General features: G+C 37.3%; 1 protein-coding gene across 1 annotated transcript; it reads left to right on the top strand.

Annotated features, from left to right (window-relative positions):
- Positions 1-7,915: 7,915 nt before the first annotated feature.
- LOC110921953 (FBD-associated F-box protein At4g10400) lies at positions 7,916-11,067 on the top strand. Its single transcript, XM_022166279.2, has 5 exons — positions 7,916-7,997; positions 9,151-10,044; positions 10,119-10,277; positions 10,366-10,641; positions 10,785-11,067. The coding sequence occupies exons 2-5, from the start codon at positions 9,172-9,174 to the stop codon at positions 10,860-10,862; spliced, it is 1,386 nt and encodes a 461-aa protein (XP_022021971.1). The 5' UTR covers positions 7,916-7,997; positions 9,151-9,171; the 3' UTR covers positions 10,863-11,067.
- Positions 11,068-13,053: the final 1,986 nt, after the last annotated feature.

Here is a 13,053-nt window from a genome sequence, read left to right as displayed (position 1 = left end):
TCACATGGCAGTGCAAGAAGCAGACGTGTGTCGCTACATCAACATGCGAAGCTGAATACATTGCTGCCTCAAGTTGTTGCTCCCAAGTTCTTTGGATCCAACAACAAATGCGGGACTACGGTTTTGAATTCCTAACTACTCCTATTTACGTTGATAATTCTACTGCTTTAGATATCACTAGAAATCCTGTGCAGCACTCAAAGACCAAACACATCGAAATCAAATATCACTTCATACGTGATTGCTTTGAGAAAAGGCTAATCGATGTTGTTAAGTTCCACACCGATGACCAACGTGCCGACTTATTTACCAAAGCATTTGACAAATCAAGATTTGACTTTTTATTATTGGTAAATGGCATTAAGGTCAAGCAAGAGTAAAACCAACATCGGAAAATCATTTTTGTAAATACCTTTGTGTTTTAAATTTGTCTTAGTTTATTGATTTTAGGGGGAGTAAATCCAAAAATCTGAAAATCCAAAAACATCGAAAAATTTCAAAAACACAAAAACAATAGAAAAACAAAAATGAGTTTCGTGGCGAGCAAAAGAGAAAATGATAGTACATCAGTGGTCTATCCAAACCTCTTTAAACCTTAAATGTAAAACGATAAGTAGCTCTATATAAGATGTATCGGTAGGCTCACAATCATTTTAAAGTGTGCAGGGTGATATAAACTTAAATCGACTGAAGACCAGGTGGGAACCATTCATTGGCATATGGTCTTAGTACCGAAATTTCGTTTGATAGATTGCCGAGGTTCTGAGATATTCGGTCTTTATGCTGCTTATCATCTGGGTATCATGGTTGTATCTTTTACCGAAAATAACGGGGACGCAAGTCTAGATCTTCCATGATACTATACATACGTGTACATATTACATACTGCATTCGACCTCAATAAGTGATCAACAATCACATGTCCAAACAAATAAGTGATAAAATATCACATTTATCCGGGTGTCAAGTTCGTCTCTCTGCTGTACGGAAGTACTGACCTGTTCACGGACTTGCACCTGTGCCCTCATGCATACGAAAATCAAGTTCCTCATCAATAAGTGATTATATCACATAGGACTTGTTTTCAAATCAAAATAAGTGAGTATCTCACAATTTATACGGTCAAACAGATGATAATCGGTATACTCACCGGTAAGATGAATTCTCGTGCATACCTTGATACGGGAATGTGTCGTGATGTGGATGAACACCGGTCGGTAAGTATAAATCATACCTTAACGTATCCCCTCGCCATGATTACATCTGATAAGTTGAGCTTAAGTGGACAACAATACCGATAATTGTTATAGGATGCTTATCTTAATGTTAACTAACTGAACAACAAGAGTGTTTTGGCATGACCGTACACTGATATGATTCTCTTACCCTCGAAACTCGCAAAAAGAATGTTTGTATATATTTATTTATTTACTGCTTAACCTTTATTGTTTTCTTTTAAACAGTTTCGTCGTTTGGTGCATATCAGCACGACATTAGCGGTGATGTCGTTTGATAACACTCAAAGGATTTTAAATTGTTGTTTTCTTTTAATTTCAAAAATACCAAAAAGATTTTAGGCGTGTTTTAATATAAACTTTATAAAAGCCAAAAAGATTTTCTTTTGACTTTATTTTCGATCGTACGATGTTGGAGCTCGAGTCTTCGTTACCTGAAACCTGAACGAAAACCGAACTGACTAAATCTTCATAAACGGTCAAAATTTGCATGTTTGAAAGTTAAAGACTAAAATTTGACAAATTTATTAAACTTTTAAACTGTCGGACGGTGTTTGATTATGACATGGTCATTCGTGTGTCATTTGTTTATACTATATTCCAAGCAGTTGTTCTCATTACGCGTTTAGATTTCTTGCATGTGCAGATTCTAAAGGCTAGGAGAACATGGTCGATGACAAGCTTTGGAATGAAGACACGACGAGAAGGCGCTCAAAAGATGAAGATGATCGAGTTGCCGCTGGCCATCATCAACACCACAAGGATCTCACTTCATAAAGATAAAGTCTTTTCACGAGCATAACTCAAGGGGGAGCTTATGTTAAGGGGGAGTTTGTCAACACACTTCCTACATGATACGGGTAGTTTGTTGATACACTCTCTGCTTTCAAGACGTGAAGACTTTGAAGATCCTCCGACTTTGAAGACTTGAAAGGACAACAGAGTTTTTGAGAACTCGAAGACCAAAGACCGTCGAAGTTCGAGACGAGTCTACAACTATAGAAGATAAAGACAAAGCTACAGCCAAGGGGGAGTTTGTTGGTGCACTTGTGTCTGTACTTTGTCTGTATTCGGTCACGATGTAAACGATGTCCTGTTTAGTGTTGTAAGTTGACCAAGTCAACCATCCTCCGGTTTGACTTGGACAACAGTTGGTAAATATTGAAAGATGATGTTCTGTGTCGAAGGATAGCCAATCGAAGGATATTGTAGATCCTTCGATGGCATCGAAAGATAGGCTTCGAATGATAGGCTTCGAATGATAGACCTCGAAAGGTGATCTTTCGAGGTCCATGCTGATCCTTCGATTACATTGTCATCGATAGATGATCCTTCGGACCATCTATCGGATCCTTCGGACCAGACATCATGAGCTGGGTATAAATACCCATGCAGTGTATGTGTTAGTTCAGTTCTGAAAGAGTTCACACCCGAGAGATAGAGAGATAAGTTGAGAGCATTCTGTCCGGAACTCACACACACACTTTGAGAGTTTACAAGTTAGATTTGTAAACATTGTGCTTGTAACCGAAACCTTCATTTGCATTAATACAAGTTGTGTTAATCGGTGAACCCGTGTGTGTTTGTGTTTATACTTGCTTAATCTCGGTTTGCTTGCTAGCTTGGATTCCGCACTCGCTAGTGGGTTAGTATAACAAGGTTTGAGGTTCGTCATCCTCCGACAAAAAGGGACCTACATGGTTGTGCTAGTTGTGCGTATAAACCGGGGAGCGAAAAGCGACAAATTGGTAAATCGATGAAGCGGTAAAATCGATAAAGCGTATAATCGTAAACATGTATAATTTGTTGACGCGTAAAAATCGATGATTGTAGGCTAAAAATGGATGGAGCGTCTGGGCGACTACCCAAAGTGGTTCAACTATCCCCAACAAGTTCGAGCACACGCGTTGGCCTAATGGACTTTGCTCTCACAGGGATGTGGCTACAGCTTTCGTCCTTCTAGTTACGATGCGACTCGAGTTGTTGATACAATTGAGACTTTGGTGAGAGCTTTTTGAAAACCATTTTAGGGTGTGGAATGGGTTATTAAGATGCGGGTTTCACCCCTAACTTAATCACTCCGTTACTAGCTGTGGTTGTGCTCACCAAATAAAGGTGGAAGTTCCACTAGATAGAAATGGAGATTTCCGTTGAGGTGTGGATGACACTCCTAACTTAACGAAAGGTTCTCGTGCTAAGAATAATGCGCTGAGTGAGCGATCTTGTCGAGAGTTCTTGGTTATCACACCTATTCTCGACTCAATCACTCATTGGTGTTATGCGAGTATCGTCAAACATGCGTATTGTGTTACCCTTAGGAAAGGCAAAAGTATGTTTCCAGCCTTAGGAAAGGCTCCTTCGTACGAAGCTGTATGTGCGGGAGTTCGTACAAAGATGTAGTTTTCGCGAGTTCGAATGAGAGCATCAAAAGTAGGCTTGTACCAAACCCCTACTAAGTTCGCACGAAGCCGGTCTGTTGGTGCTTAGACTATAGACTAGGTTAATCTTAATAAATCAAAACCCGGACTGGGCCGTGTCTTTCCTAATTCCGTATAGTTATGGCTCTGATACCAATTTGTCACACCCCAACCGATGGCGGAATCATCGGGGCGCGACACTAGGCGAATCAGATTGCTCAAGAGAATCCATAACAACTATTTAGCGACAATATTTAATGCGTTCATTATCCGATACTAATAAACAATATATCAGCAAACAATCATACAGATTTCATGTTCTCTCAAACAATACGAATCCGACAACCTAGATTTATTGTGAGTTTCTAGACTTCCTAGCTTGATTCGAGAAGATTTGCGATTAACCTGCAACATACGTTAAAATAATATCAATACAAAAGTATTGGCGAGTATACAGGTTTGAAATAGTATAAAGTAGATAAAAGCGTTGCGAATTTCCACATGCATAAACGAGACACACAACATATACACTACAAGACAAATACTACCAGCTAAGTCACTCGATGACTGCGACGGGGATCCCAAAAAGGGTGTGAGTTCCTTAACTAGACCACATCGGGTGTAAGTCCAACTATAGTACCATACTAGCTAAGGTGGGACGTCGCGAGTAAGAGTCCTAGCACATATGTATCAAGTATCACGTGTAAATATGTACATCAGAAATTCGCATGTGATAATAGTTTAGAGTATAGACTGCGTTTTGATAGGTGCGTTTTTCATAGGAACGTATGTTGCACCCCAAAGTGTGTTAAAGTGTTTAAAAGCGGGTCAAGTATACTCATAGTGGGTTCGTAGCTGCTACACTCACAAAGTGTTAGATTGAAAGGAGCGCCTTGAGTTAGCCTGAGCATGAGAACAGTAGCATAAGCGTTGATCAGAGCGTAACAGAGTGTCGAAAGGGATAAGTGTCGAATGGTGAGTCGAACGGGTGAACACCCATTTGATCGGATGGTCATCCGAACAGATGGTCATCCGAGCGGGTGACGATTCGAATGGATGGCCATTCGAATGAGTATGGTTGTTTGTAAATTGTTTTGAAACTTTTGAAGTTTTCATTGTTGTATTCAAACAAGTCATTCGATCGGATGGCGATTCGAGTAAAATTTGGTAGTTTGAAGTTTTATCAAATCGTTTTGATCAAGAAATAGTATAAGGGACCAGTCACCTGGTCGAATAGTCATTCGATCGGATGGTCATCCGATCAGATGGCTATTCGATTGGGCGATCTGATTGTTTGATTCCTCTCAATCATGCCTTTATGCACACTGAGTTCTTTTCTATGCATTATATGCACATTTATGTATCAGCTTGCGATTTCTTCTGGAGGGTTCACCTACGATAGTGTTTTGGTTGTTTATGAGTTGATTTGATTGTGAAATAGATAAGAAGGATGAGATATCGGCAGTTAGCTCCAAGAAGTTTCTCTCGATTATTGATGAAGTGGATTTTAGGAATTCATTTGCACAAACGGTGGAGAACTTATTTGCGTTATATGACACATGATAAAAGCGCTTCTCCAGACAATCTGTGATTATGTTCCGTTTTGTCATAGATTGTGGTGATATTATTTATATGGCTTTTTTGAAAAGTATATTTAATGTCGACGAATGCGATATTGTTGAATCTGTTGCTACAGCTCTATACATTGATTGTGGATTTAACTTGCAACATACATGGATGGTTTGTTCACGTTTAATAAGATTACGTAATTATATTTAATATTGTATGAGGCATGTCAGAAGGACGGAAAGCAACTTGATATACAACACCGGAGGAATGGCGGGTGTTCCACATATCTTCAGTGTGCTTTGCAAACTTTTTTTAGTATCATCACATTTTTGTACCATTTAAGACTAACTGTAATTTGAGTACCACTTTCTCTCTCAAACCTTTCTAAAAGTAGAAAAAAAAGTAAAACTTTAACAACTAACAAAGATTAAAGAACAAAAGAAGAAACTGTTCCTCTTTATTACCAAGCATGTCATCTAAAACAATTAACAGGACATTGTTGTTTAACAAGATTTGCTTCCGGTGATCTCTGTTAAACTTCTTCGGGATTTTCTCTACATTCGTGTGTTGCAGTTTTGAAAGATGACCGAATAGAGATCTGAATAACCGATACAGAAACCACATTTTTTGCACTGGATAATGAATATGAACATTGTATTTATTACGAAAGTACTGAACAACCAAGATAACAGCTCCGGGTTCATCAAGAAAACTAAATAAACATAACAATATAAATTAGTCAAAGATATCATATAAATTGACCAAAAAAAACAAAAAAAAAAGTAACTTATTACTTGATAAATTAATAACAATAATATATATATGTTTTGTAAAAATAAAAAAAACTTTAAATCAACTTTAAATTATATATGTTTTATAAAAATAAAACAAAAATCTACAACCTTTCAACAAAAAAAAACACAATCGAATATAATCAAACAACAAACCAACAACCCATTTTTTTACCAAAACCCTACTTTTTGTCCGAAAAAATAACCTGCCAGACCAAAACGCCCCGCTTTGGCCAAAGCGGGGTGCTTCGGTACGAGGTCACTAGACACGAAGTGACATGCTCAGCCTTTGTCTGTTGACTTTAACCTAAAGCGACTCGCTTTGACCAAAACTGGGCATTTGGGTGTGTATGAATAGACTAAGGCCACAGGGGGTGGCACGTTATTTTATCGTGATAAAGTCTATCACGCTTTAGCACACTGCCGCCTCCATTTCCTTCACGCGTTATAAATTCAATGCGTCAAGTTTATCACGCGTTGATTTCAAAAAAGGGACCGTTTATTTTTGACCGTTTGGCACATTGTTTTACCGTTTGAATTTAATTCTTTGTGGGTTTTTATATAAAATCCAAATTATTCCCCCCATTTAATCAAAAAACTCTCCAATTCAATTCCAAAACTCTCTAAATTCAACTCAAAAACTCAAAAATAATACAACAAACATGGAAGGATCAAGCAAGAGAGGTGGGGGTTCGAAAAAAAGAGATTCGGGTACGAAGAAAAATCCTGTAAGACCCAAGGTTCGAGCGAATCTTGGCGAGCTGACGCGCTTTAGGTTGCAAGACGAACCCGACCAAGTCCCACCCTTTCAAACCCAATAATATCCACCCTTTCAAACCCAACAATATCCACCCTTTCAATCGCAAACGTATCAAAACCAACCCTTCGTCCCACCGTTTCAACCTCACCAATTTCAACCCCAAACGTATCAAACCCAACCCCACACACTCGACCCACTACTAGAAGACAACACCCTCATCCATCATTTTGCAAACGCGTATCGTGAACCACAACAAAGTCTTGACGAGGAAGAGGAAGAGGAAGAAGAAGAAGAGGAAGAGGAAGAAGAAGAAAATGATGACGTTCAAGAAATCGTCCGAGCCGTCCGACAACATTGGACGAGCGAGGAGGAGGTGTCCTTGGTGAAGGCGTACTTGCACATCTCGGAGAGCAAGAAACATGCCAACGAGCAAAGAAAGGATACGTTTTGGAGACGGGTCATTAATCATTTTCTCCAACTTCCTGGTGCAAAGCAACGAAACATGGACCAAATGACGTCGAAATGGACGGATTTGAACGAGAAAATTAGTAAGTTCAACGCTTGTTTCATTCAAAAGGTATGTTTTTTTATAAAGTTTAAATCTTTTTTAAACTCTTATTTAAAAAAGAAACTGTTTTAAAAAAAAAACCGAAAACAGTTTATTTTTTTAAAAAACCAGAAAACAGTTTATTTTAGAAAAAAACCGAAAACAGTTTATTTTTTTTATAAAACAGAAAACAGTTTTTTTTATAAAACAGAAAACTATTTTTTTTTAAACAACTTTTTTTTTAAAATACATTACCTTTTTCATATTTCATTCAACAAAAGCGCGAGATTTGCGCAAAGTGGGGTTGGGAGATGCCACCCGTTTAGTTTTTTTTCCAATGTTTGGTTGTTTTTTTATTTGGCTGTGTAATTTATTTTTTAAGTTTAATGATATAATTTTATCACTAGTGACCACCCCCACTACATTTCTATCACTAGTGATAAAATATTGGGTGATGACATAGATATTAGGAGTGATAGAATTATATTACTAGTGACCACCACTCCTCCGGTAAGGGGTGTGTGAATAGAAGTCATAGTTATATCTACACTCAATTATTTGGTTTTCCTATTTTTGTAACGCTCACCAAAAACACGGTCTCAAAGTCGTGGCTTCATTCTTCCATTAGTCGATTAGGGCTTCCATCTGAGTTCCCTCACGTCTCCGTCATCTTCTGGCGTAAGTTTGTTTATTTCTGGTTCGACATCACAACTTACAGTGAAGAGGTTCGACATCTTCTGGCGTAAGTTTGTTTCTTATGGCCACATCAGTTTTTTTGTTATTTTCACTGTCATTGTTTGTAATTTAGAATAGAATTTCAAGCCTTTGAAGTATCTTGGGTACAAAACCGTCGAATGATAATTAGGGTTTTTAATACATCATTTGTATTATCCTTATTTTGTTACTATTTTGTTCTTTGCTTTTTATAACTTTATAGAGATGATGACATATACAGTAAGCAAGTTGTATAATCTACTCATTTTCGTGCTTGTTTGATTATCTTCACCTGCATTTATTTATGATATCAATGAACACAAACTAACAGTATCTTTCATTCATTATGTGTTCCTGATCGGTCGTGTATGTCCGGTAAATTCTTAATGAACAAACACCAACAAAGTTTTGTTTGATTCTGTTTGTTTACAGCTTTAATATTTTTTGTACAGTTTTAGGCATTCAAATCTATATGTACTTGTACGTGGTGCGTTGATGATTTAGTAGGGGAGAAAAAAGTTAACGAGGTGGGCTGGTTATGTAACAGCCTTATGTATTACACTTAAAGGTATAGGTATAAGCATTTTATGCAGGTCTCACAGTCTTCAGCGTAAATTTCGGTTCTCAAATGAATGCTCTCCTGTATATATTTCCAGTTTGCAACCGATAATCTTTTGACTTGAAAACGTTACAACCAAAGTATAGGAAATAAGTAAATAGAGCATCATGTGTTTTTAGCGTTAATTTTTCCTAGGACTTAGCTTTTTGTATTGGGCTATGGATTTGACGTGATTTGAATTTCCACGAATTTTACTATACATACTTTCAAATCAGAAACCATAATTGCTTTTCTTTGCACGTAAGAGTTTGATTAATCAGGTTTTCTTCTTTTAGTTATTATATTAAAATTCGAGCCTGTGTTTTTGTTATTGAATCTTTAATGTTGAAATATCTACACTTTCATGCTTTTTACTTTGAAACTAACATGGAATTTTGCATGTTTTTATATCCAAAGCTGTTAAGTGCTGTAAATATCTACAACCATTTGGATTGTGGTGACTTTCCATATTTGAAACGTATCAGGAAGATTCTGAACTTCTGGACTTTGTTTTTTCAGGGAAAAAATAAGAGCTAAACAATGAGTTCCACAAGTGAGAATGTAGACGACAGGCTTAGCATGTTGCCTGAAGATATTCTTTCACGCATTCTCTCTCTAATGCCTACGAAATATGCTGTGGGAACTAGCGTTCTATCTAAAAGATGGAGGTACACTTGGACGTCTGTCACAAACTTGGACTTTGATTATACAAGACGTTCCCCCAATATGATTACATTAAAATTTGTTGATGGGAATGAAGAAAAGTTTACAAAGTTCGTGGATCGGGTATTGAAGTTTTGCAAAACATCTCATCTTAACTCGTTTCGACTCCACATTTCTAGTTCTGGGGTTTCACAGTCAAGTATATTAAATTGGATTGATAACGCCGTCAGGTTAAACGTCCGTGAGCTTGACGTATGTGTTATCCAATCTGAGTTGCCTTTGAGCTTGTTCACGTGCAAGACCCTGACAGACTTAAGATTAGAACCTAGTGACTGTGATTTGAAGCGTTGGGAGTTTCCGTCTACGATCTATCTTCCTTGTCTGAAAACTCTTGACATTTTTCTGTGTGACAATCCTTTAGCCATTCAGGGATGCTGCCCAGTGCTTGAGAGTTTATCTTTGAATGTTTCATGCTATGTTGAACAAGATTTCATTTTGAACATCCCTACTTTGAAACGGCTGAATCTATTATGTATATCAATCTACGACGATGATAACAGAAAAATTATTTTACGTCTCCCTAAACTTGAATACTTGTTTGTTGATGGAGAATTGTGCTCGCTTTTTGAAATGGAAGATGTGTCCTCTTTGGTTGAGGCATCGATTTCATGTTCGGCTTGTTCGTTTGATTTCATGTGGGCTGATATACTAAACAAACTAAGAGGGGTTCAAAAACTTACAATAGCAAATGTAAGTTTATTTTTCTTTAAATGATTTTTAGTACATTTTTGGACTAACTTTGACTTTCTTATTCATTGTTGAAGTTCCGATTCACTTCACCTCTGCCCATCTTTCCAAATATGAAGCAATTGGAGTTGAATGGTACATGGGAATCTGGACAAATCACTCAGTTTCTTGAAAGTTGTCCCGAGTTGAAAATTTTGTGTATTGACTCTGTAGATGTAGCTGAGAGAGTTTTCAAGGTTGGAACTTATTTTTCTTCTCAACTTGTTTAAATTGTTTTTATCATTATATAATATTGAGATTAACCTTATGTTTTGTTTGTGCAAGAAACAAAAGCCTGAAGAATCAAAGTTGATTCCTGCTTGTATGCTAACAAATCTTACGTCCATCAAGATTTCAAAATGCTGGGGGGATACATGTGATATAGAGTTTCTGGAATATATGTTGGGGAATGCACAGGTTTTGAAGTCGGTAACAATATTTGCTCTTGAAAACTTACTCATAGAAGACGACCCGTGGTTCTGTGCACAGGTGCTTAAGTTTCCAAGGGCTTCCCCGCATTGTGAAATCCGTTTTCGATCTTGGAAATTGCCTCAATCTCAGGTATTTAGCTGATGCTTATATTTGTAAATATGTGAGGGATCGATTATGGATGTATGATGGCAATTTTAGTAGTTTATTAGATGATAACTGTATGGACACGTGAAAATATAGTAAGAAATATAATTTAAATCTTTGTTTGGTAGGAATCTGAATACTCCGACATATCTGAATACTCCGACAAATCTGAATACTCCGACTCTGATGAAGCAGAAGCATTGTGATTGCTTGAACCAGTAGCCTTCGTTGAATTCGTTTCAGTTGGGTAAGTCTTGATGCAGATTGTTCGGGTGAGCTATAGAAGACCAAGAATCCAGTAGCTGTTCAAGATACCATTTGTTTCTCATATCTCTGATAAATATTGATGCAACTTTGCATTTTACAATGCATCTAGTTGATTTCTTTTGGACTTCGGATGTAAAATTTTGTTACATGGTGTGCATCTAGTTGATTTCTTTTGGATTTTTTGATGTAGAATAATGTTACATGGTATGCATCTAGTTTTTGTGCTTGCGGTTTTGGGGCTAAAATGAGCAACATGCGTTCATAAAATATGCTTGATTCAATAATGTGCTAGTCCCAACCGTTAAGATCAATGGACTCCCGCGTGCCAATAATTTGTAATATGTTGGAAATTTGGTGAAAATAACATTTTTCACAAATATAGGAAAATAATCTTTTCCTATTTTGGACTAGAAATAAATATAAGAAACAGAGGCTTTTGTATATATTTATTTGTGGGTTTGTGTTTTATGTTGGAAGAACTTCGCAACGAACTAAACCATGTCCAAAACGGAGCTAAGATGAATGAGATATCGATGCTCAAAGTTTGGTGTTTGAAACATTGAATGCTGAAATAAAAGGGAAAGTGGCACCTTGTCCCATATAGGAGGAGAGATGAAACTTAAATGGGTATTTAAGTGGGAACTTTCCATCCTTAATGTTTCATGGAAGAACACACTAAGGGTACTCGCGAAGGGTGCGGAGCACCCCAACCCGCACTCGCGTGGATGGTGAGTGGCGTGCTCGTATAGGCTCACAGGTGACGTGGCGCACGCGCGCATGGAATTGAGTCAGTGTGCCGCATGCCGCATGAACGCATGAAAGTGAGCCAAAATGGCGCACGCGCGCATGAGTGTGCAGACTTGCGTGCGCATGAACTTGAAGGGCGCGCTCACCAGTGTGTCTTGCGTGCGCACACCAGTGTGTCTTGCGCGCGCGCAGAAGCTTCAAGCATTTAATGACAGTGCAGTTACAGTTCAACATTTGAAACTAACGAGTCAACGGTTTTGACTGAGAGTTAAATGACGAATTAAATTGCATCGAATACGCTTAATGCAATTTAATTCTCTCCTTTAATTCGTTTTTGTCTGTTTCGTTTCAGAGGTTGTATAAATACATCCTCATAGTCACTGCAGAAGGACACCAGCAACTACACAACATATGCAAACAATCATCTTCACACTTCTGATCTTTTTCTTGCTCATTTCAAGGTAGACTTCGGGTTCCTGTACCAGCTCCGGCAGTACACACTGTTTCGGCTATTGTACCTGGGAAACAAAACGAGTGCTCCTAGGAGACTCGGAATTTGTTTTAAAGGAAGCGTGTTGAACACGTGCCTCAGTCATCGGATTTTCTGCTTCTACTCCAATTCTTGTATTTGTTTATTTCAGTTGTAATAGTATCTTAATTTTCAGCTTTCTTTATTTCTTTGTATTGTAATCATTAAATAATTTTTTTTTATTTTATTTAATTACGCGAACAGTTCCTACATTCTAAAAACAAATTTTTAAAACACCGTTCGTGTATTCAAAACCATTATGTTTTTATGCTGTTTTTTGACAGCAAATTGAAGCTGTTTTGCTGTAAATTTTTTTTACACAAATAGAAGCTGTTTTGTGCAGTTTTTTGACAGCAAATTGAAGCTGTTTTATGCAGTTTTTGACAGCAAAATGAAGCTGTTTTGCCGCAGTTTTTTGACACAAATAGAAGCTTTTTTGTACAGTTTTTGGACAACAATATTGTGCAGTTTTTTAACATAAATTGAAGCTGTTTTGCTACAAATTTTGTGCAGTTTTTTTGACACAAATTGAAGCTGTTTTGCTGCAATTTTTTGACACAAATAGAACCTGTTTTTGTGCAGTTTTTTGATAGCAATATTGTGCAGTTTTTTGACACAAATTGAAGCTGTTTTTTTGTAGTTTTTTGACACAAATTGAAGCTGTTTTGCTGCAATTTTTTGACAGTTATTTTGCTTGTTTTCGACAGGTTTATCATGGATTATAATTAAAAGTTATTGCTCCTCATTGTGATGTTCTTATATCTTCGATACTTTTGGCCGAGAAATCCCAAAAGAAAAAGAGATAACACTTCGGTTATGTCCGGACGCCATTTTACTTTAGAGTTGTTGCAAGG

The sequence above is a fragment of the Helianthus annuus genome, chromosome 17 (genome assembly GCF_002127325.2).
Source record: "Helianthus annuus cultivar XRQ/B chromosome 17, HanXRQr2.0-SUNRISE, whole genome shotgun sequence".
NCBI lineage: Eukaryota > Viridiplantae > Streptophyta > Magnoliopsida > Asterales > Asteraceae > Helianthus > Helianthus annuus.
The sequence above is the reverse complement of the archived record's forward strand: the minus strand, read 5'-3'. Positions and strand labels throughout refer to the sequence as shown.

Excerpts from the sequence above, each read along its gene's own strand:
- LOC110921953 (XM_022166279.2), top strand. The coding sequence starts at position 9,172 with ATGAGTTCCACAAGTGAGAATGTAGACGACAGGCTTAGCATGTTGCCT. Across the intron at positions 10,045-10,118 it reads AAAAACTTACAATAGCAAAT|TTCCGATTCACTTCACCTCT; the intron begins GTAAGTTTATTT and ends TCATTGTTGAAG. Across the intron at positions 10,278-10,365 it reads TAGCTGAGAGAGTTTTCAAG|AAACAAAAGCCTGAAGAATC; the intron begins GTTGGAACTTAT and ends TGTTTGTGCAAG.